At 39.3% G+C, this 25,650-nt stretch overlaps 1 protein-coding gene across 1 annotated transcript; it reads left to right on the top strand.

Moving 5' to 3' along the window:
- Positions 1 to 1,038: 1,038 nt before the first annotated feature.
- On the top strand, positions 1,039 to 21,039 carry CREG2 (cellular repressor of E1A stimulated genes 2). Its single transcript, XM_058184581.1, has 4 exons — positions 1,039 to 1,531; positions 5,164 to 5,333; positions 12,731 to 12,844; positions 13,967 to 21,039. Exons 1-4 carry the CDS (start codon positions 1,076 to 1,078, stop codon positions 14,112 to 14,114), a joined length of 888 nt encoding a protein of 295 aa, XP_058040564.1. The 5' UTR covers positions 1,039 to 1,075; the 3' UTR covers positions 14,115 to 21,039.
- The last annotated feature ends 4,611 nt before the right edge of the window (positions 21,040 to 25,650 follow it).

Here is a 25,650-nt window from a genome sequence, read left to right as displayed (position 1 = left end):
GATTGACTATATTCAACGTAGATATCAGACTAAGAGTTATCAGACTGTTTTTGAATGATTATGATGTATTATGTTTGATTGCTTTGGGGGGAAGTTAGGAATTGATGATTGCAGGGGTATAATTAAGTTGGGATGAAATTTTTTTAGCATATGCTTGTTTTATTTTTAACTATACCTTGTGCTCGTTCCGGGAAGTCGGGGGGGGGAGGGGGGTTGCGAAGGGAGGGGGGAGGAGGGGGGAAAGGGGGGGAAAAAATTTTGTAAAACTTTTTGAATAAAAAAAAAGAAAAAAAAAAAAGAAAGGCTGAGCGCCAAAGAATTGAGGCCTTTGAACTATGGTGCTGGAGAAGACTCCTGCAAGTCCCTTGGACTGCAAGGCGATCAAATCGGTCAGTCCTAGAGGGGATCAACCCTGACTGCTCTTTAGAAGGCCAGATCCTGAAGATGAAACTGAAATACTTTGGCCACCTAATGAGAAAGAAGGACTCACTGGAGAAGAGCCTAATGCTGGGAAAGATTGAGAACAAAAGAAGAAAGGGACGAAAGAGAACGAGGTGGCTGGATGGAATCACTGAAGCAGTTGGCGTGACCTTAAATGGACTCCGGGGGATAGTAGAGGACGGGAAGGCCTGGAGGAACCTTGTGCATGGGGTCGCAATGGGTTGGACACGACTTCACAACTAACAACAACAAAATATTTATATGCACTAACTCCATATACTATTGGGGGGGAGGGGAAATCATGTGGTCAGTAAGTCTGGACGCTGTCTTGACTGCATATAATCAATTAAAAAATACCTATATTAGGTACCTTCATGTCTTTTTTAAATTTAACGCCGATGGGCTGATAATATCAGGGGAAAGTATTACTGATTACGCCACAAGGCTCCTTAACCAAAGGGTAACGTTGAATCAAGGAAACGAAAACGCAGCGAGGCAGGCAGGCAGACGAAAAGAAACCGTCGTCACGGGCTCGGAGTTCGGCAAGGGCTGGCCACAGGGGGGCGCCACTGCCATAGCCAAAACCTTCCGGCATCTTTGCGCTCAATTGCCAAGCTCGGCGTCTTGGCTCAAAATGCCCGGGTCCTGCTCGGAGATCAAGCTGCGGGGAAGAGCTCTATGCGTTTCCTGGCTTTCCTGGGCCCTCTGGGGCAGCTTGGCCCTTGCTCCGGCTTGCGGGTACGTGATCGTGAATTCGGTCTCCTGGTCTGTACCCAACGAGGTGGAAGAAGAGCTGGACAGCTCCTCCAACGAAGAGGCTCTCCCCGCCCTCCTGGAAGATACCAGCAGCATTTGGAAGCAGAGCTACCCGGCCTCGGTGTACAAAGAAGAAGAGGAAATGCGAACCCGGCCGGGAACGGGGAGATCGAAGCAAATCTCTTCGCCGTCCCGGATGTTTTCTTACCGGAGGGAGAGCTCCAAAGGAGCAGACAGCCCAGCTCTTCCTCTGGAGCAAGCAGCCAGAACGGCCCGGTTCCTGATGCATCGCCACGGCTGGGGCTTCTTGGCCACGATATCAACCCAAGAAAAGGTAAGCCACCGTAAGCCGCCTCTCTGGTAGCAGCCGGGAAAGGAGCGTTTGGGTTTTCTCCCCCCCGAGCTCTGCTCTGCAACAGCGCTGGTCTGCTCCTCTTTTCCAACCTTGTTGCTGCCATTCAGGTCTGTCCGCTACGCGCTGGCTCTACTGAACCACGCGGTTGTCATTTGGGGACAAAATCCACAACAGTTGAATAGTGGCTTGAATGAGATGATTTAATGGCTTCCTTCCCCCGTCCTGAAAAACAGGAGGACGATTTTGCCTCTTTAGTGACATATGCAACGTGGGGGGGGAAATCCGAAACCAATCAATCAGAGGAAGAATGTGCCCAGTCTCCAATAAGTCAGATAATCGTTGCAATTATAATAGACAGATTCAAATTTGGTCTTTGTTTTTTTACGATTTAAATATGGGGACCAAATTATTAACAATTGCATAAAGTTTTCATTTATGTATTGTACTTTACTTAAATTTTTACTAGTACACCACTAACATTGAAATTTATTTTTCCCTCATTACTTAAAGAATCCTGATAATTCCAGTTCACTAACAATGGTGCCAAGAAGATGCTTGTGATGTACTAATTTCAAACTGGCTGTGATAAATGGGAAAAGAAAAGCCAAGTTTGAAATAATTTAAAATGCACTTTTAAGAATATCTGCTCCAACAATGAAATATGTGTTTGCATGTTTACTCTTCTTATAACTTGGAGACTAGGCATATGTAAGAACTTTCCAGAAGAGCCTTTTATGCATGAATATTTCAATAATGAGATTCAGTTTGTTGTAGTGGTTATGAGGCACCAGGTTAGAGACCCAAAGACTAGGAGTTCTTGTCCCAGCTCAGGTGTAAAGGTATCTGAGTGATGTTGGACCAGTCACTCTTCTTCTCAGCTCTAGGAAGAAACCAATGGTAAACCGCTCCTGAAATCTTGTTAAGAAATCTGCAGGAGTTAAACTCCTGGAATGCACAAAATCCAATGATATACCTATAGAATTTCAATAAAGTTACACATTTAATTCTGAGATCAAATATTACATCTCCGTGATGTTCAAGATGCTTCCTGTAATTGAATTGTGAAAGAAGAGTCAATTATAACTTCAGTTTCCAATGTTGTTTTTTAAATATGCACTTCATTTTTCATTGGACATACCTGAAATTCATATGGAATAGAATTCTTTATGAAATATGATTGAACATACAAGAAATTTATCTCTTATACATATAATTCTAATCTTTATCTTATCCTACTTTTAAATTTATAAATGTCTTTTTATATACTGGCCTTCCACGACAAATATCAAGGCTATCTAGATCACTTAGAGTCTTCTCCATCTCTTCCAAAGTATTAAGCCACTTAGTTTGGGGAAATGTGTATATCAGATAATTGTCCCCTCAATTGCTTCATCCAGGTCATTAATTAAAATGTTGAATAGCAGAGGGCCCTTTATTTGATATTGCAAAAAAATTCTGCAGTTCTGCAAATTGACACAGAATCATTTATGAGAATTCTCTGGATAGGGTTAATCAACTGGTTATGAAGTCATCAGTTGTGCCATCTAGCTCATATTTAACTATTTTAATAATGCAATATAAAGTATATGATTCATAAGCTGGCTCACAGAAATTAATGCTAAGAATGAGATGACCTGGATAAATTTTAATTTAAAAAGAAAATAAGATATTACATGTTTTGAGGATCTAAAGAAATTAAGCAACGTATAATATGCTGCAGAGATTTAAGGGACAACAGGCACACCAACCTGTAATCTAATTTATTCCATGTAGGTATCTGAGCAGGTAACACCAATCAGCTCACCTGACCTGATCATGAAAAGCTAGGCAGGATAGCCCTTTTCATTCCTTGGTAGCATTCTGGCTCTGAATGATAAAAATGGTAGTCTAGGGTAGTGAGGAAATGTTGGATTGGGGAGGTCTGCATGCTAACAAAAGTAATTGATAACATTTTCTCTTTTGCCCAATGGAAGTTTATAATTCAGCCCTATAAATTTCATGCTTGAATGATTAATTGTTGCTTCTGTCTTTGTAATATTTTTTAATAAGACTGTGTTATGAACATGCCCGTTGTATGCCTTTTATAACATATAGGTCAAGAGCCAAAGACATACTGTAAATTCACAATTAGCCCCACAGGACCGAACAAGTCCAATGTTTATTAAAAATGCTATCTCATTTGTCCCAAAGCAAACTCTCTTTGAAAGTAAGAGAAGTATAGCAGCATTTTTGGATACAGCCCAAGGAAAAATAGGGATTATGCTTCAAAGGAGAAAAGAAAAAGTTAGGATTTCTCCTGGGCACAACTCAAGTCAGTATTTTGTTCGTGTGATTCATAAGCAATTTACTTTGTCCTCAAATTTTAAATTCATTAGTTAACATTAGGGCTGTACACTGCTTCAAAATCACTGCATACTGCAATGTGCAATCCAGAAAAAAAATAACATGATGTAATATTATCTCTCCATTCTCTGAAACACTTTTTTAATTTAAACTGAAGTGCTGCACTACCCTAATTAATATCTTTGTTATTTACAACAATTTTGTTAAACTGGAGGCTATTATAACTGACTCTTAACATTCTTACCACACACCTTTATACATGCCAAAATAAATCCTAATTTGATTTTCTTTCTAGTAAATATAACTTTGAAGTCACAGCAGATGGCTAACTCAGAAGGTGAAGTAAGACTGCATTTATAGTAATTAATATTTGATTGGTGAATCACCAATAAATCTCAGGGATGTAGGCTAATCTGGAAAGTCCAAAAAATAATATAATCCACTACTACTCTATTGTTAGTCCCACCACCAAAGGGAGGAAAACTGTACTTAGATATGCATACATACACCAAAGATCAAGCTCAATTCAAGGGAATGTTTCATCTTGAAAAGTTACATTAAAAAATTATTGCATTAAATATTTTGCCATTCATGCTTAAAGATCAAGGTAAAATATTACCTTCAGATCTTGTTATAAGTAGTTCTTCATATGCAACACATATAAGGCATTTGTATCTACCTGCCTTTAAACCGTTGTTTAAAACATTGTTATTTGATTTTAATTACTTTTGTGCCATTCTGCTTTATTCAACTTTCAGTGAATAAATGGGGTATAATACCCATAAATAAAAGTAGATAAATAAATTAAAATAAATAAAAGCTTTTGAGAATAAATAAAAATATAGTTTCCCTAAATTGCTGTTACAAATATTTAGCTCTCTGCATAGAATTATTGTTCCCAAAACAATATGACTTTATAAAATTCTCACGAATACTAGGAAGGTATGCAGTAATGTATTTGCTTCTGCACTACAACTATTCCTTTTTATTAGTTTCTAAACAGTGTGTGATAAAAATACTCATTTTAATTCAAGAACAAAAAGTAAAAGAAAAATCCAAGAGTAACAGAATAAAACTCCCGTTCTCTTCAATAGATACTTTTTCTTTTTCCTTCTTAGTATTTCAGATTAAATATGGTAAATTGCAAGTCACTTCTGATATCCACTAAAGTTCAGAATAAGTAATACTGATATCTAGACTTTAAACTTACTTCAAAAATATTTGCACCAAGGGTGCTTTGTAAGAGCTAATCATTTGAAATTTTTCAGATCCAGGGAGCACCATTTGGGACTTGTTTATCTATCAGTGATGGCCCTACAGACAACAGCACCGGGATTCCTTACTTTTACATGACTCCAAAGGATAAAACTGTAGCTGATCTGGTGAAAAATTCAATTGCTTCATTGACATTACCTGAAGCAGAAGGAGATTTTTGCAGGTACAATAATTTTGGTAACTTTTACTGCGTAATGGTATTTATTTCTTTGTATCTCTCCTTTATTATTTTTATAAATAACTAAAGGCAGCAAACATATCCAACACACTTACCTCCTCCTATTTTCCCCACACAACAACCATGTGAGGTGGATTGGGATTAAAGAGTGACTGGCCCAAAGTAATCCAGCTGACTTCCATGGCTAAAGTGGGACTAGAACTCACAGTCTCCTGCTTTCTAACCTGGTGCCTTAATCACTAGACAAAAGTGATTCTTTTTCAGAACTTCAACAGTTATCTCTTTCTAGATAGCAATTCAGCAGAATAAATGTATTGTTACTCTTCATTTTCTATGTGAGTTGCATGCATAATCTTTTGGCATTGTTGAAAGTGCTTGCTCCATCAACTCCAAAATTTAATCCAAAGATGTGAAAGAAGTAAGATCAGAAATAAAATCTCATTTTAGTTATGTATCTAGAATAGCAAGTCATAGCTATATTTTCCAAAAGAGAAGCAAATGGCAATATAATTTTTTCCCAATTCAGTAGCTTTAGAAATAACTTTAGAAATAAATTTAGAAATGACTTTGTATCTGAATGGTCTAAAACTTGGCAACTCCAAATCTCAACCAGCAAATACTCAGTCTTACATATTGGAAAAAAGAACCTAAACACTAAATACAAGCTTGATGGACATTATCTTACAGATGACGCCCCCACCCTGTTAAAGACCTTGGAGTTTTCATATCAAATGATCTAAGTGCCAAAGCCCACTGCAACTACATTGCAAAAAAGCCTTTAAGAGTTGTAAACCTAATCTTGCGTAGCTTTTTCTCCAAAAACACTACACTACTAACCAAAGCAAATAAAACATTTGCTAGACCAATTCTTGAATACAGCTCGACTGTCTAGAACCCATACCACATTTCTGACATCAATACAATTGAACGTGTCCAGAAATACTTTACAAGAAGAGTTCTCCATTCCTCTGAATACAACAAAATACCATATGCCACCAGACTTGAAATCCTGGGTTTAGAAAATTTAGAACTATGCTGCCTTCAACATGACCTGAGTTTAACTCATAGAATCATCTATTACAATGTCCTTCCTGTCGAAGACTACTTCAGCTTCAATTGCAACAATACACGAGCAGACAATAGATTTAAGCTTAATGTTAACCGCTCGAATCTTGATTGCAGAAAATATGACTTCAGTAACAGAATTGTTAATGCTTGGAATACACTACCTGACTCTGTGGTCTCTTCCCAAAATCCCCAAAGCTTCAACCAAAAACTGTCTACTATTGACCTCACCCCATTCCTAAGAGGTCTCTAAGGGGCGTGCATAAGAGCACAAGCGTGCCTACCATTCCTGTCCTATTGTTTCCTTTCATTGTATCCCATTAATATAATTATTACATACTCACGCTTATATATATGCTTATATATTGTATAGTTATTTCATGCTTATGCTTATATATACTCTGTGACAAAATAAAATAAATAAATAAAAATAAAAATACATAATTATCTGCAGTCCACTTATTCAATTACTTAGTTTTGCAGACTCATATATTTACTAATACAGAAAACTACCTCTTTGCCAAGTACAAAGTTGACTTCTTAAATGAAGTCAAATACTTTTTCTTGAGTTTCAGATATGAAGTTATAGCAGATGAATTGGCAAATTTTAAGCAAATTGTACCAAGAAGGGTACAAGAAAATTGTGATCTGACCAAAAGAATGATAGTCTAATTTATAGGACTAGTGGGCTCCATTTTGACCCATTTAAAACAGATGACAGTTGCTGAGCTTGAAGTTCAAAATACTGCCTTACACTGATCTATATTACCAATGATGCACAGTGTTCTTGTCCGCCAGCAGCCTGCGTAGCTGGCAACGGAGTCAGACAGCGATGAGGCTAAGGAAGAGCATGGGCAGTCCTGGAGGCTGGGGAAGGCCCGGATGAGGGCTTTGCGTCGGAGGCAGAGGTGGGACCAGGGCCATCGGGGAGTGATGTACAGACTCCAGAGCCTGATAATAGTGAGGCAGAGGAACAGAGGAGCCTAATGCACACATGAGAAAAGCTGCCAGAAGGCAAGAGCAGCTAAAGCAAAGAGCACAAATCGGGAGTAGGGCCAAAAGATGATTGGCCCCTCCCATAAGGCTTAAAAGACCAGCAACGGTGTTTGGGCTCTTTGCTGGAAAACAATGTTGATAGCTTTGTCTTCTTGCATTTGTTTCGTATCAGCGTCTTCTGAACTTTTGCCAAGAAAGGCCTTTGGCAGTTTGCCTAATTGGACCAAGGTTGGTGATAGACTGAGGAATTGCATTGGGAGGAAATTGCTTTAATTTAGTTGGACTACACTGAGAATGAGTTAATTCTTAGCTGTTCTAATAAAGTTTGTTTGTTTTTACACTGGCTGAATTTCCTACTACCTACTTGGGCCTGGTTCACAACACACAGTTATATAGCTAATAAAATAGTACAGACAGTTCAGAAAGCTGGAAAAACATTTTGCCACCTCAGATAGTTGATGTTTGGAGTTATGACAGAATGCTGGACTGTTTAATTTTATTGTATTTGTACGCTAAGGTGGGGGTGCATAACCCCAGGTCCATGACCCTGTATCCATTGGGAACTGGGCCACAGAAGTAGCAAGCAAGCAGGCAAGCACACAAAGCTCTCTTTGTGCAAGCGGTGGGCGCGGACATGAAGCCATCCCTTCCCCACCACCACCACCACCACCACCACCAGTCCACAAAGCCTGAAAGGTTGGGGACCCATGCTCTAAGGCAGGGGTGTCCAAACTTGGCCCCTTGAAGAGTGGTGGACTTCAACTCCCAGAATTCCCCAGCCAGCATGAGCTATAAATATGAGCAAGTTGCTGGCTGGGGAATTCTGGGAGTTGAAGTCCACCACTCTTCAAAGGGCCAAGTTTGGACATCCCTGCTCTAAGGGATAGGAAAGTCCTATAGGATTTTTTTTATTGTAACAAAACCTTAACTTGAAAGGTTTGGGCCCACTGCTCTAAGGGATAGAAAAGTCCTATAGGATTTTTTTTTAGTTTAACAAAATCTTATCTTAGGTACTGTGCATCTTGATAGGGAGGGGAGGGGGAATGTAATAGGAAAACAGTTTGCAGTTCTATTAACATATTTACCTCAGCAGGTGGCAGCACTTAGCTTTTCTTGGAAACTAAGCAGCATCACATCTGCTTAATGGTTGGATGAGGGAGCATTTCAGGGCAGAAAGCAAGACTGAGAAGTCAAAAACATTTTCTGGAAATGTTTGAAAACAGCTGAGACCTGTTTTACTACATAAAATTGTCAAATAATTTTGCATAGATGCAGTCAGCAGGAGATGGAACTCAGCCTGGCGTCTCTTATCTAGGTACAAAATTATATGTCGATATATTGACCAGCTTTCTTTTGCAGATTGCTTCTGGTATATATTAAGCTTCTATTGCCTTAATAAATTTTTCTCCAAAACCCATCTGTTCCAGTTGTAAAAACATAAAACGTCAGTTTAGATTATCAAAAGCTTTTTGTGCATCAAGAAATATCTATGCCATCTGCTTCTCCGGATGTGCCTCATAATATTCTAAGGTGTCCAGTATAATTCTCATGTTGTTTTTAATGTGTCTCTTGGGCAGAAAGCCATTTTGATCAGAATATATAAAGTCATTCAAGTATCTTTTCAGTCTTTCTGCCAGAATTAAAGCAAATATTTTGTAGTCTGAATTTAACAAAAATATGGGCCTATAGTTTTTAACTTGTTGCAAATCCATATCTTCTTTCGGGATAAGAGAAATCTACGCTTTAGCAATTTTATGATGTGTGGATTTTAACTTGTAGAATTCCCAGTAAACCACACTAGGGTTCCCCAGTCTCCACGTTTGAGAACACTGGTACAGATTAAAGATTGAACGGCTGTTTCTTGGAGGAAACAACAATTTCAAAAATATGTGGCCCTAAATAGTCAGCATGAGAGATGCTCAGCCCTTTCTCTACCAACAAGTTTTCTATTCCATATACGACCTTCTTAAGTTGCTTTTCTCTTACTAAGATTGAATTTCAATTTTCCTAGATATGGATATCTAGAACATGAAGGCAGGGATGTTAAATACACAAAGAGGGAGGATATCAAATGATGTAATGACCGACAAAGGTGACAATTAAGTATTAACTTTCTCATTACTTTTCTGCTTGTAGCCATCCTCTCTGAAAAGTGTATTGTTATTATATATTTAATCAGATATCTGACAATAGCCAAAAAAAAAAGGTAGGAGCAAGTAGTTTTCCTGGATCTTATTACCACAGTGCCTATCTAAAAAACAAATGATACAGAGCACAAGAGATAATCATGGCCATCTTTGAAACTAGTGATCACTATTAGAAAAATAATAAATTCAAGCTCTGTTCCACATATGACCAACTTTTGGTAATTATACATTAGAACCATGATTTAAAAGTTCCTGCTGGGCCAGACTCTTAATATTAAGTCTAGTTAAATTAAAAGAAACTTTAGCATTTGCAGACCATTTTAAGGATAATTTAGGGGACGGAGATTTTTAAAGCTCATTTTATTATTGTGAGGAGATGGGCACTGGTATCAAATGTCTCCAATCTTATAAAATTGTTTAATATCCATTCCCTTTTTTCATAGCCAAACTATGGTACAACAATTAGAGTGCAGTACTACAAGCTACTTCTGCTGACTGCCAGCTGCCTGCAATTTGGCAGATTGAATCTCCCCAGACTCAAGGTTGACTCAGCCTTCCATCCTTCTGAAGTGGGTAAAATGAGGACCCAGATTGTTGGGGGCAATATGCTGACACTGTAAACTGCTTAGAGAGGGCTGTAAAGCACTGCAAAGTGGTATATAAGCCTAATAAGCCTAATGCTTATTGCTATTTACTGAAAGACAAACACCACATTTTATTTTTTCATTACGAGACTACCAATCTTCTTACTGATCATAATTCTGCTTGTATCTAATGTCTACATGGTAGAAATGTTTAAATTGAGAAGTTATGGTTTCTGCCAAATAAATCTGAGATACTACATTCATGGTGTATTAAAAAGCTTTTGCTCAGAATTCAACTCCATAGAGTTGAGTTTGTTTGTGTTTGTTTCTGTATGAAAGTATTTATTAGATGTTTATCTGCCACAATTAAGAGACAGTAGTTCATTGGCTTGTTGTTGTTTTTAAAGGTTATACACCATGTGAAGCTCATCATGAGACAACTTGTTGGATAAGCTACACTCTTGAAGTTTGCTGTAGTGCATCAATGTAATTCTTTTTATTTTCTTGACAACTGTGAATGAGAAGATACAGAGCAGATAAAATTGTTAATCCGATAGATTTTATGCTGGCAGTATTGTTACAGAGACATATATTTTAATAAGCAGGTTGCATGTCTCTCAGCCATTTTAAACTGAGAATTTCTGTTGAATGAAAAAAAACAGGAAGTAGTAGGTTGGATGAAAAAATTATCAGCATATGATTCACTTGGAATTACATAAGACTTTGTGTCCTCATAATCTACAATCCATTTATTCTATGCAAGTATTTTGTTTTGAGATGACTGAATATACTGTGCTTATAATAAATATATTTTCAAGTATCAGTGTATCAGTTTATTTCTATTAGTTTACTTCTATTAATTTACATTATGTAGAATATAGATAATTTCTATTAATAACATTATGCAGTGACAGTTCAGTTTTATTGAACCAAACTTCTCTGCAGAAAAATTATTACAATAACCCTTTTCTACAAAACTATGTTCTTCTCTTTTCCCTTCCTTGGCAATGTAACCTGGTCCTCAGCCCTTACCGAAAATATTGTGGTATTAATAAAAACACTGGTCTTTTTTCTGTATTCATTTCCTGCTTATCTGTAAATCTATCTGCTAATTTTACTAAATTGTTCTATTGAATGATATAGAAAGGAACTGAGAGGAAAGGAAAAAACTATAAGCTTTCACCAGGTAGAGAGTTCTACAAATGCATCTTTCCTCTGGGAGCCATCTTATAGAAATTTCCATCTCTTCCATTAAGGAGAATATCTGGAATTTTTACTGGCTAAGAAAAGTATAGTCCCAAACAGGTGCCCATTCATTGAATGCCTACTATAGTGAATGTGGCTGGTCACAAAGCACCCATTTCACAACATAGTAAATTGGTGGCAACAATACAAGCAACCTACCTAAGAAACTGAGTGCAGAGCAAAAGTGGAGCATATGACAAAGCACATGTTTCTTTTTCTTGCTTAGGAATGCTCTAGACATGCAACTTCCTTTTCCACTCCATCCCTGGAGAATGTATTATTTGCATATAGATCTTACCTAGTTATACAAGACAGAGGTTCACTTTGAAGGACTTCAGACTATCTGGATTTGGTATTCACAAACAAGATAAAAGTTTCTGTCAAGAGGAAACTGTCTGCAAGCAAGCAATGACATCTCAATTTTTTTTAAAGAAAATCCTGGAAAATGTTTAATTCATCATGAGCCACAGTTGAGTCAAAAATGAAACTTTGGGAGCAGCATCAATTTCTGCTTGGAAATGTCTAGTTTCTGGTTGCATCAGGACTCATCAAAGGATTCTGAAACAACAATACTTGAAAAATAAATTTAAGCTTAAGCTGATCGTTTGACTCTATCTTCATACATAAACGTTACTGTTACATAGGTAAAGGTAAAGGTTCCCCTCGCACATACATGCTAGTCGTTGCCGACTCTAGGGGGCGGTGCTCATCTCCGTTTCAAAGCCGAAGAGCCAGCACTGTCCGAAGACGTCTCCATGGTCATGTGGCTGGCATGACTCCATGGTCATGTGGCTGGCTTGTATATTGTATTGTCGGTTTTATTATGCCTGTACACCGCCCTGAGTCCTTCGGGAGAAGGGCGGTATAAAAATCAAATCAAATAAAATAAATAAATAAATAAAATAAATGACTCAATGCCAAAGGCGCACGGAACAGTGGTCCCTATTTTTTCTACTTGCATTTTTACGTGCTTTCAAAATTGCTAGGTTGGCAGAAGCTGGGACAAATAACAGGAACTCACCCCGTTACATGACAGCACTAGGGATTCGAACCGCTGAGCTGCCGACCTTTCAATCGACAAGCTCAACGTCCTAGCCCCTGAATCACCGTGTCCCTCCACTGTTACAGAGATTTAGACAAAAAGAATTCATAATATTATACAGAATTTGAAATAAAAATGTTTATGGTATTTTTTTTTCAGTTGAAGGTGAGCACCTACAATTAAGCAAATAAATGCATTTGTAAGCAAACATGTCTTTCTTATGGAAAGGACTTTACTAACTAAATAATGATTCTGTTTTGGGCTTATTAAGATATTAATTATTATACGTGTCTATGTTTATAGAAAAACAATTGTTGACCCCGATGACCCAAGGTGTACCAGGCTAACTTTTATTGGAAAGATGGTTACAGTGCCTCCAGAAGAACTGGAATCTGTCAAGCAAGCTCTGTTTTCTAGGTCTGTATGAATCTACTGCTATCCTCTGAAGTGTGTCTGGTGGGAAGAGGGGGAGAGAATATAAAATAAGCATTTGCAGTATTATTGGAAAAAGTAAGCTCTGTCTTCCTGAATACCAGAAAGTCTTTGGAAGAAATTGCTTACTAATCAGATTGTATAGGTAGTCCTTAACTTAGGACCACAATTGAGCCCAGAATTTCTGTTGCTAAACAAAGCAATTGTTAAGTGAATTGCACTTAATTTTATGACCTTTTTTGCCACAGTTGTTAAGAAAATAATTGCAGTTGGTAAATGAATCACCCAATTGTTAAGTGACTCTGGCTTCTCCCATTGACTTTGCTTGTTTGAAGCTCAAATGGCAATTATGTGACCCCAAATGCTGCAACCGTTGTAAACACATGCCAATTCACAAGTGCCTGAATTTTAATCATGTGACCACAGAGATGCTGCAAAGGTCATAAGTGCGAGGATCGCATGATTCAGCGTCATTGTAACTTTAAATAGTCACTAAATGAATGGTTGCAAGTAAAAGGCTACCTGTAATTGAAAGCAAAAATTCATTCTGGCCATTATTAAGCTCTTTTAAATTCCTTTGATAAAAAATTCAGTTCTCCTAATGATATCACTGTTAACTGAGTAATAACCAAGTTCAGCATGAGGAAATAATAAATAACAAGGTAACTAACCAAATTAAATAGATTTTTCTTACTCTGAGATAGTTCAGTTTTAAGATTATCAAAATTAAACTGTCCAAAGATTGAATGTCCTCACCCTGTGATATACATTACTTCTGCTTATTCTACAGTTTCTCTTCGCATGCATCCCATATTATAATAGAAGTAGAATAATTGTTTTGAGTTCCTTCCCTCCATTTTTTCCAAGCCATGACATAATGTATGGATATGTAGTTGAATAAAATGAAAAGCAAAAAGGATACATTTTCAAGAGGCATTGTGCAATGATTAGCCAGTAGAATTTGATGAATCTTGCAGTTCAAACAATGACTGTTTAACGTTCACTTTTGTATTTTCTAAATATAATATTTAACTGCTGCTAAGTCGTAGACCAATCTATAAAAATAATGTCAGCCAATCATTTCTAGCTGTTTGGTTGTTCTTCCAGGCACCCCATAATGAGAAAATGGCCTCGCAATTATGAATGGTTCTTTATGAAAATGAATATTGAACATATATGGCTACAGGACTGGTATGGAGGAATTACAATTATTACTTTGGAGGAATATTTCAGAGCAGTTCCTAGTAAAACGTAATTGAATTTTTAAGTATGAGAATTCAGCATTTTCATATTTAATTCAGAACAAAGAGTTTTATATACTATGTTATCAGGTATTTATTTAATATTTTTGTGCAAAGTTTTGAATGTGGCTCTATCTTAACTGAAGCAGAATTACTTTTGAACATTAAAAAAAAAGCTGCAGATGTTAAACGGTCTGGAGACAGATCATGCTAAGTTATTGCTTAAGGTGTTTTGAATACTTTTGGATTTTTATAAATATGAATCTCACAAGATCTATTGAAATAATACAGTCTAAAATTAGGTAGAAATTGCAAACCTATATGTAATGAGTGGTATAATGATTGTTATATTAATGTCCCTAACTGCTGTTAATCAAACATCTAATAATGTATTTTATATATGTTGTATTTTAATTAAATTTATATTATCGATTTAACTTTTCCATAGCTACAGATTTATCTTTTAAATGAACAATTTAGAAATAGCTTTATGAAAAAAATAGAAGAAAACTAAGATCTGAAACTTTCCAGAAAAGATTAGATAATTTACTTCACTTCATTATCTCAGACCAACATACAATATACTAAGAATACAGCTGCAGTTATTGTTCTACACGTAAATATTAAGCTATTGCATCAAACCCTTATTTCTTCTCAGAACTTTCTTGCTTCAGGAAAAAGAGATCTGAAGTTTTTACTTCATTTCCAATATTATATTTTTGTTATTGTTTAAGTCTGAACAAGCTACAGAGAGTATTAACAATAGACTGTGAATTTTAAATAATGGTTTATATTTATTTATTTATTTGATTGATTGATTGATTGATTGATTGATTGATTGATCGATCGATTTATTGACTTGTGTCCCTCCATTTTACATTTGTGAGTTCTCAAGATGACCAAGAAAAGTTAAAAATGATAACATTAGCTAGCTGATAATAAAACCAGCACTAAAATTTAAGCTGTAATCAATTAAATTCTTGATAAAATATGCATTAGAAATATTAATTCTGGGAGTAGGAGCCAAGCACAACTTACAAAGGCCGGGAAATAAACAAAAGGCCATTTCCTGCATGTCAGAAAGATAAACCAGTGGGAATATCTTCAAGAGGGCTATTCCTGCTGGTTTTCTTTTTTGTACGCATGGTAATAACAGGGCAAGTGTTACATTAGAGAGAAAGGCCCTGAGCTATTTAGGATTTAAAGGTCATTTCAACACTTTAAAGCACTGGCAACCAATGTAGATCTTTCACTAAAGCCACTGTGTGATTCTGGTATCTTGACAGCATTCTAACAACTACATTTGGATCAGTGCAGTACTAATTCTATTTTTAATTTGCAGTTCTATTTTTTCCAAGAATTGCCCACTATTATGTACTGTACTATTTATTTATTTATTTATTATTTAAATTTCTATACCGTCCTTCTCCCAAAGGACTCAGGGCAGTTTACAGCCAGAATAAAACAATTGATACAAAAATTAAAACCAATTTAAAAAGCGAAAATTCAAAGTTGGCTGAACACTATAAAACCAATAAAAACCCCATTTAAAAAACCATTAGGCCAGTCCTGCGCGATGGAACAGAAGTGTTTTCAGCTTGTGTCGAAAGGTCCGGAGATCAGGGAGTTGGCGGATACCCGGTGGTAGCTCGTTCCAGAGGGTTGGTGCCCCCACAGAGAAGGCCCTCCCCCTGGGGATCGCCAGCCTACACTGTCTGGTCGACGGCACCCTGAGGAGACCCTCCCTATGGGAGCGCACTGGTCGATGGGAAGCTGCTGATGGCAGCAGGCGGTCCCGTAAATAACCCGGTCCTATGCCATGGAGTGCTTTAAAGGTGGTAACCAACACCTTGAATTGCACCCGAAAGACCACCGGAAGCCAGTGCAGCCTGCGCAGGAGGGGTGTTATATAGGAGCAACGAGTCGCTCTCTCTATCACCCGCATGGCCGCATCCTGAACCAGTTGGAGCCTTTGGGTGCTCTTCAAGGGGAGCCCCATGTAGAGAGTGTTGCAGTAGTCCAGACGGGAAGTGACGAGGGCGTGAGTGACTGTGCATAAGGATTCCTGGTCTAAGAAGGGACGCAACTGGCGTATCAGGCGAACCTGATAAAAAGCTCCTCTGGCGACAGCCGTCATATGCTCTTCCAACGACAGCCGTGCATCCAGAAGGACGCCCAGATTGCGGACCCTCTCTGTGGGGGCCAATGACTCGTCCCCCACAGTCAGCGATGGCATCAGCTGATTATACCGGGATGCTGGCATCCACAACCACTCGGTCTTGGCGGGGTTGAGTCAGAGCCTGTTTTTCCCCATGCAGACCCGCATGGCCTCCAGATACCGGGACATCACTTCAACGGCTTTGCTGGGGTGGTTAGGGGTGGAAATGTACAGCTGTGTATCATCAGTGTACAGATGCACCGCACCCCAAAATCACGGATGATCTCGCCCAGCAGCTTCATATAGATGTTGAACAGGAGAGGCAAGAGAACCGACCCCTGAGGCACCCCACACAAGAGGTGCCTCGCAGTCGATCTCTGCCCCCCTGCCAACACCGTCTGCGACCGGTCAGAGAGGAAGGAGGAGAACCACTGAAAAACAGTGCCCCCCATTCTTAACCCCTCCAGGTGCCGCAGCAAGATACCATGGTCGATGGTATCAAAAGCCCCTGAGAGATCTAATAGGACCAGGGCAGAGGAACAACCCCTGTCCTGGGCCCTCCAGAGATCATCCATCAATGCAACCAACGCCGTCTCTGTGCTGTACCCAGGCCGGAAACCGGACTGGAACGGGTCCAGATAGACAGTTTCATCCAGGTACTGAGGGAGCTGATGCGCTACCACACTCTCAACAACCTTCACCACAAAACGAAGGTTGGAGAACGGATGATAGTTCGATAAAACAGCTGGATCCAGGGAGGGCTTCTTGAGGAGGGGCCTCACCACCGCCTCTTTCAAAGCTGTAGGGAAGATACCCTCCCTCAAAGAAGCGTTAACAATTCCCTGAAGCCAGCCTCGTGTAACCTCCTGTGTGGCCAGTACCAACCAGGAGGGACACGGGTCCAATAAACATGTGGTTGCATTCAACCTCCTCAGTATCCTGTTCATGTCCTTGGGAGCCACAGTGTCAAACTCCTCCCAGATGACAGCCTCAAGATCCGCCTCTGTCATCCCATCCGAGACTACCCAATCTGTGACCAGCCCATCCCGAATCTGAGCGATTTTATCGTGCAGATATTGTCCAAAATCCTCAGAACGGCCTTGCAAGGGATCTTCCCTAGCTCCCTAGGTAAGAAGGGAACGGGTCACCCTAAACAAGGCTGCTGGGTGGTTATCTGCCGACGCAATAAGAGTGGAGAAATACTCATGCTTCGCCGCTCCTATCGCCACTAGATAGGTCTGAATATGAGACCTTACTAGTGTTCGGTCAGGTTCAGAATGGCTGGCCCTCCAACCACTCTCTAGGCGTCTTTTCCGGCGCTTCATCTCTCTCAGCTCCTCAGAATACCAAGGAGCCGGTCGAGATCGGTGCTGGGTCAGAGGCCACAAAGGCACTACGTGGTCCAAGGCCCCCGCCGCCGCCCTTTCCCAGGCGGCGATGCGTTCTTCAGCCAAGTCGTGGGCTAGGTCCTCAGGAAGTGGCCCAAGCTCTGTCAGAAACCTCTCCAGGTCCATCAAGCGCCTGGGACGGAACCAACACGTCGGTTCCGTCTCCCTGCGGTGAGGGTTGGCAGTTCAAATGTCCAACCGAAGGAGCGAATGATCCGACCATGACAAGGGTAGAGTAACTAAATCCCTTAATTCAAGATCATTCAGCCACTGTCCAGAGACAAAGATTAAGTCCAGAGTGTTTCCCCCAATGTGAGTGGGACCATCAACTAACTGGGTACTAGTTGAGATGGGACACAATCAAGGCACAAATCATCTCCAAGCCTAGTGGTTCATGAATTGTCATGCCTGGCATAACAGGTGTTTTCATTGTGAAAAATCATTCCTCTCTGTAGCAGGTTTTAAATCAAATGCCTACAAACTTAAGGCCGCTAAAACTGAGCAAGTTCTCCCACATTACAAATCCAGTCTCTTGGGGAAGCATAGCCCTGTCATTTGGACACAATGAGATACTACACTTAATTAAAAAGCATAAGCTTTGACATTGAATTCCCAGAGACCTGAATAGAGAAGGGGTATAAGACTAGGTCAGCCTAAATATTTGTGATATGGCATATAGCAACCCACATATGGCAACTTCAACTCAGCCAAGTTGAAGATATTACTAGCCCACAATAAGGCATTCCTCCTTTTTATGCTGATGTTAAAAACAACCCCTTTTTAAAAGTTAAGGAATAATTTGTTTTATTTTGGGACCAGTTAATATAGAACAGACTAGCATTCTTAAATAACCCCAGCATCACCTAATATGTAGGATAGATTTTAGAGCCAGGCCAGTTTCAAGTGTGCATGTTTCTCCTACACCTCCCAATAGTTTCATTTATTACATTTATATCATCTCTTCATACTGTAACATTATGTTCATGGTGATCAGAACTGACAATAATGGGTTGTTACATCTAGAAATGCTCTAAATTATATATTTTAGCCATTTTATTTTGCTTGTATCCAAGAGAAGGTCAATGGAACCTTGTAAATTCTTTACCCCCATAGTAAATTTCAGATGGCTTTCCTGTACTGGAATTATTATTTTAAAATGACAAGCAAAAGATGACAAGGAAAAGATGGATCAATAGATTTTATTCTTATTTATGAAGAAGAGTAAAATATTGTAATGTGCATGCTCTCATTGTTCAGAGTAAAACAGAATGACATGTGTTGGTTTGATTGTGCTTCACTAGTACTGTATATTGAAAGTGATGCATTTTTGTGCCTTTGGTGTATTTTTAGAGTGATAAACAAAGGACATCATCAAGTTGCTCTTAAGAATTCCATTCAGATCTATCATATCAAACACTAGAACTATCAAAAACTATCAAAAACAATCAAAAACAATCTAGCATGATCATGCATTTAAGTGATTTACAATCAAAAAGTAAGAATATTTCTTTTGAAGAGTAGCATAAATCTTTTAACATGGCATAGAAAATTGTGTTTGTCAATTATTTTATATACAGCATTTTACAACAGATCTTTAGCAATGTATAATTACTGTAAATAGCACAATATTAATTTATGCCCCAAATTTAATGTGATTTAACTATTCTGAGTTGTCTTTATATTTTGTAAAAATGTCCTGGTATCTCACACAAATATGGCTTTTGTGGTGCCAAGATAAAAGCAACACACATCTTCTGTTCCTGTTGGAGGTACATGCCTGTTGGAGGTACATAACATTTGCATATGGGCAACACATGATTTATGTAGTTTGTTGACGGCAAAGTGAGTTGTGCCCAGAAGTATTTTGGGAGCTGTTTCAATAGTTTTGAACGAGAAATAGTAATGTGTGAAGAATCTATTTCGCTTCCTCACCTTCACATGTGCAAAGTTTGGGTCCTTTCTACTTTGCAAGCTTTAGGAAATATAAAAGAGCTACTAAAGGTAGGAGTCTGCAAATTTTATTCTGCTAGTCATTGTCAACTATAGGGGGCAGTGCTCATCTATTTCAAGGCCATTGAACCAGCGCTGTGCAAAGACATTTCTGCGGTCATGTGACCAGCATGACATCATGGAGCATTGGAGCACTGTTACTTTCCCACTGAAGTGGTACCTATTGATCTACTTGCATTTGTATGCTTTCAAACTATTAGGTTTGCAGGAGCTCATCCTGTCATGTGGAGCTCAGGACTCGAACCTAGCTGACTTTCCAGCTGACAAGCTCAGCTCTTAATCTCGCAGCCACCATGCCACCTGCTAATGAACTGTTTATTTATTCATTTATTTAATTTATCAAATTTAGAGAGTTAGCAACTGTCCATCTCTCAGAGCCATTCTTTTTGGACCAGTGGTGGAGACATTTCCCCCGCTTCAGTTGAAGGATGCATCCATCCTCATATAGCTTTCCACCTTCAAAAGATTCCCATTTTGTTTTTACAATATCTATTAAAATATAGAAGTCAGAATAAATGTCTGCCAAACTCCTCAGTGAGGTATTCTTCAGCTAAACATTTCCCTAGTTGTGATTTAGTGATGTCGTGTAAAATTTCCTATGGAGAACTTAATCTTGTTGATTTTGACTGGCAAAGTAAAATCATTATATATTCAATCATAAAAAGGGGTATTCAGAAACAGAGACTTAACATGTACAGTATTTTAATATACTTATATTATCTCTGATATTAGTATTTCAAAAGTCTAGCAGGTGTTAAGCTCTCTTTCTAACAAAACAGCTCCATAATAACCATGTTTTATATCTGCTATATCACTGGTGAAAAATTTATATATTTAAAATATAATTTCAACTGGGTACAATTACACAATGAGTAATATAGTATCTGTGGAAGAACTAAGCATTGTTTTATCTGCTACTTAACCAAAGAATGTATTTCAAAAATATTTTCCTCAACTGGATAAAAATATTTTCCTTGTTTTGCCCTACTTGTCCACTTGCACTTATGAATGACTTGATCATTGTAACACACTTATAAAACATTAAATGTTAATAAAATCAAATATTAATAAAGTACTAATGGAAATGGCAATTATTTTATTAATAAAATACATTATTGCCTGGTGTAATATATGAACTCAGCCATTTAAGTCCAATCATTTTTTCCAGTAATACTGTATGTAATCACATTGGCTTGGAAATCTGAGAATTGTAATCACAATTCAAGATCATTGAAAAATAAAACAGTTAAGAAGATTAAGTGCCAGAAACAGGCATGCATGTAAAACTAAGAAAACAACAATAAACGAGGGTATACCATAATGTATATGGTTTTTTTTCATAAAAATGTATATGGTTTTTTTTCATAAAAGCACACACACACACACACACAAAAAGCATGCAGCCTTGAACATATGTGTGGTATTTTCTTTACATATGTAATCATTTATACTTGTTTCCTTTTAATGAAGACTAACTACGAACTTTTAATGTGACAAGAGCAAGGATGAAATCACTCAGTTTCAATACAGAAAATGCAAGGCCTGTTCTCAGAGGTAAAAAAAAATACTATATCTATCATTGCTTTAAGAATGTGAACATTCAATAAGGGTTGGGAGGGGAAAACAAATTTATGCTTGAGGAAAAATGTTGTCACGTGTGTACCAAGATTTTCAAATGATTTTTTTTATTTTATTTTATTTTGTCACAACAGTATACACAAGCATCAACATAAAACACATCATATAAGCATATATATGAACAAAAGTATGCAATAACTATATTAATTTGATATAATGAAAGGAAACAATAGCACAGGAACGGTAGGCGCTTTTGTGCTCTTATGCACGCCCATTATAGTCCTCTTAGGAATGGGGTGAGGTCAATAGTAGACAGTTTTTGGTTAAAGTTTTTGGGATTTTGAGAAGAGACCACAGAGTCAGGTAGTGTGTTCCAAGCGTTAACAACTCTGTTACAAAAATCATATTTTCTTCAATCAAGACTGAAGCGGTTAACATTTAGTTTAAATCTATCGTTTGCTCTTGTATTATTGCGATTGAACCTGAAGTAGTCTTTAACAGGAAGGACATTGCAATAGATGATTCTATGTGTTAAACACAGGTCTTGTCGGAGTCAGCGGAGTTCTAAGTTTTCTAAACCCAGGATTTCAAGTCTGCTGGTATAAGGTATTTTGTTGTTTTCAGAGGAGCAGAGAACTCTTCTTGTAAAATATTTCTGGACGCGTTCAATTGTATTAATGTCAGAGATGTGGTATGGGTTCCAGACAGGTGAGCTGTATTCAAGAATAAGTCTACCAAACGTTTTGTATGCTCTGATTAGTAGTGTTTTTGGAAAAGAAGCTACGCAAAATTAGGTTTACAATTCTTAGAGCTTTTTTTTCTATGTAGTTGCAGTGGGCTTTGGCACTTAGATCATTTGATATGAAAACTCCAAGGTTTTTAACAGAGTGGGGGTCATCTGTAAGGTAATGTCCATCAAGCTTGTACTTAGTGTTTGGGTTCTTTTTTTTCCAATATGTAAGACTGAGCATTTGCTGGTTGAGATTTGGAGTTGCCAAGTTTTAGACCAATCGGGTAAAAAGTCGAAGTCTTTTTGAATGGTAGATGTATTGTCTGTCGTGTTAAATAGTTTGACATCGTCAGCAAAGAGAACACAATAACTTGAGATAAGTTCACAGAGATCATTTATGTATAGTACGAAGAGCGTTGGTCCAAGAATGCTGCCTTGAGGAACACCACTCTTGACAGGAACAGGATTTGATAGAGCATTGCCAATTTTGACCACTTGTTGTCTGTTAGACAGAAAAGCAGATATCCATTTGTGAAGGGGTCCTGAAATGCCATAGGATTTTAGTTTTAGGAGAAGTTTATCATGTACTACTGAGTCAAAAGCTTTGCAGAAGTCTACGTAGATTGCATCTATTGCTTTGCCTTGATTAAGTAGTCCATATGTTTTTGCAGTGGAGAAGTTGTAAATTACATCATAATTTTTTTCTGAAACCAAATTGCTTATTAGAGAGTAGGTTGTTTGTTTCTAGGTGGAGGGTAATGGATTGGTTGATGATAGATTCCATTGCTTTGCAGGTGACGCAGCATAGAGAGATTGGTCTGTAATTTTCAACTAGGCTGGGATCTCCTTTTTTGAAGATAGGGATGACTGTGGCTAGAGACCAAAATTTGGGAAGGGAACTAGTTGTGAAAGCTTTGTCAAAGATTATGCTTAGGGGTTCTGCTATATTAGTGGAAAGCTTTTTTAAGAAGTATGCACATAGTCCATCAGGCCCAATAGATAAAGATGGTTTTAGTTTGCTAAGAGCTTTTTCAACATTGTCTTCTGTGAAGTCTATATGTGTTATGTCGTTGTACTCATTGTTGGTACGATTGGGGAATGTCGGATATGAGCCATCACTGTTAACAAAGACTGAGCCAAAGAATGTGTTAAAGAGGTTTGCTTTAACTGTTTCTTTTAGTGGTGGGATGGATTTTGATTCTTTAAGTTTATTGTTTACAAAATTATAAAAAGCACGATTGGAATTTGTGCGCAGAAGGTCTTATTCTTGCTTGGTGTAATAAATGGTGCATTCAGTTTTTATTTGGTTGCAAATATTTCTGTAGCGGTTTTTGAAGTTTGCTACCTAGCCCTTTTTGTTTCTTCTCCAGAGGGATTTTTTTTTTTGGATTGAAGCTTTTTTATTGATATGGGTAATTTGCTTTTTTTTTATTTATTTTTTTAATTCTTATGTCTGCATTAAGCCCCAAATCAACTTTTCTACAAAATCTAGCTTTCAATGAAAAACTGGAAGGGTGGAGGGAATAGGGATTTTAGTGTAATTCAGTAATTATCAACCTCGGCAAGTTTATATGTGTGGACGTCAACTCCTAGAATTCATCAGTCAGCTACATTTAAATTTGCGTAGGTTGAGAAACACTAGCGTAATGCCACCGAAATGCTAAACAAAGCCCTGCTAACGAATAAAAAAGCTTTTACGAGGAGTCTGGCCTTCTTAACGGCTCGCTTTAATAAAGCCTCTTTCACGCATTGAAATGTAACTCTGGACTCCAAACCAGGAATAAAGCTGCACTGGCTTCCTGTGGTTTTCCGAGTGCACTTCAAGGTGTTGGTTACCACCTTTAAAGCGCTCCATGGCATAGGACCGGGATATCTTCGGGACCGCCTTCTGTTACTGTTATGTATTAACAGTTGTGCCTTTAAATATTTGAGCGGGAAATCAGCACGTTGCTGATTGGACGAAGCCTCCAGCAGAACTGTATAAAAGGAGAGGTTTTAGCCCCAGCCTGTTGCTGGGTTCACCCTATATTAAAGAGCTGTTGTCACTACCCTGGTCTCCAGCCTCGTTACTTCCCGAACTTAACATTGGCGACGAGGGTGGGATATCGAGGCTAAAGGAGAACCAGAACCGAGCTGAAGCACGCTAGTTCCGAACCCAGCAAACTCAGGGCAGAAACGCGGAAATGGCAAACACGCCACCCGCACCGTACAACCCGGGCAAGGAGAAATGGGGAACATATGTGACCCGGTGGGAAAGCTTTCTAGAAGCCAACGAACTACAGGGGATCCCTGATAACCGCAAGCGGGCTTACTTCCTAAGCCATTGCGGGCCGGAGGTAATCGAGATTGCGGAAGCCCTGGCAGAGCCAACGCCGATACAATCGGTATCGTGGCCGACTCTGCAGACTTTGCTGAAGAACCATTTCGCACCGACGCCGCCCAAATACGCAGCGGTTTGAATTCGGAGAACGAGACAGATGGAGGGCGAGTCCATCGGTGACTACATGGCCGCTAAGAAGAGCGTCCAAGGACTGCGGATACCGAGACTTAGACGAAGTGCTACTTGAGCAACTCATCCGAGGGGTCAAGGACATCCGCCTACGGCGACGACTGCTAGCCAGGAGCAACCTGACACTAGCCACCGCTCTGGACGAGGCCAGAGCACACGAAATGTCTACTAAAGCAGCAGAGACTCTGCAAAAGCCTCTTCAATCCAAGACGAGCGCAAGGCCAACGCCAGTACACCAGGAGGAGATTCAGTCCGAATCCGAAGGTGAGGGCGAGGATGAGGAAGGGGTCTGCCGGACCGAGAAACGCGACACGGAGGACCGTGACGAGTGCGGAAGCTGTGGAGGGCAGCATCAGCGCCAACGCTGCAGGTTTAAAGACGCAACATGCCGGCGGTGTGGGAAGAAAGGACACTTAGCTCAGGTTTGCAGAGCGGCCCAACCTTCCCGCCGAAAATTCAAATCGGCCAATCAAAACGCGGAACCGGAAAGGCGGCCCGCGATTGGTTCTAACAAGAAAGGCGCGAAGTCTAACCAAACGACTGTCATTATAGGCCGCGCCTCAACCAAAGTGGAAAAGAAGATTTTCACAAAGCCCAAGATCGAGGGAGTACGGTGCAGGCTTGAAGTGGACACGGGATCAGCGATCACCATCATGTCCTGGGACACCCTGGCGAAGTCGCTGCCGTCCGTCGCGAAGCGCCATCTGCAAGCACAGCGGCTACGAGTGCACGACTACCAGGGAAATCGCATCCCTGTTCGAGGGACCACCTCCGTCCGAGTCGAGTACGGCCCTCATAAAAAGACCCTGCCCATCACTATCGTCGAAGGAACTCTGCCCAGTCTGTTGGGACTAGACTGGTTCCGTGCCCTGGGCATGGGAGTGACTGGCATCTACAGAAGTGACTGCAATTTGAAAGACATTCTCTTTAACGAGTTCAAGATGTCTTCAAGGACTGCCTGGGCAAGTACAAGGGGACCCCTATTTCCTTCAACTTAGACCCCAGGTAGCCCCCATTAGGCTTAAGGCGAGGAGAGTCCTTTGCCCTAAAACCAAAATTGATAAGGAGCTGGACAAGCTCATAAATCAGGGATTTTGGTGCCAGTCGATCACGCAAAGTGGGAGACGCCAATCGTCACCCCATCAAATCGGACGGGTCAATTAGAATTTGCGCTGAC

Source organism: Ahaetulla prasina, chromosome 5 (genome assembly GCF_028640845.1).
Source record: "Ahaetulla prasina isolate Xishuangbanna chromosome 5, ASM2864084v1, whole genome shotgun sequence".
Taxonomy (NCBI): domain Eukaryota; kingdom Metazoa; phylum Chordata; class Lepidosauria; order Squamata; family Colubridae; genus Ahaetulla; species Ahaetulla prasina.
Note: the sequence above shows the minus strand (reverse complement) of the source record. Positions and strands in the feature narration are given on the sequence as shown.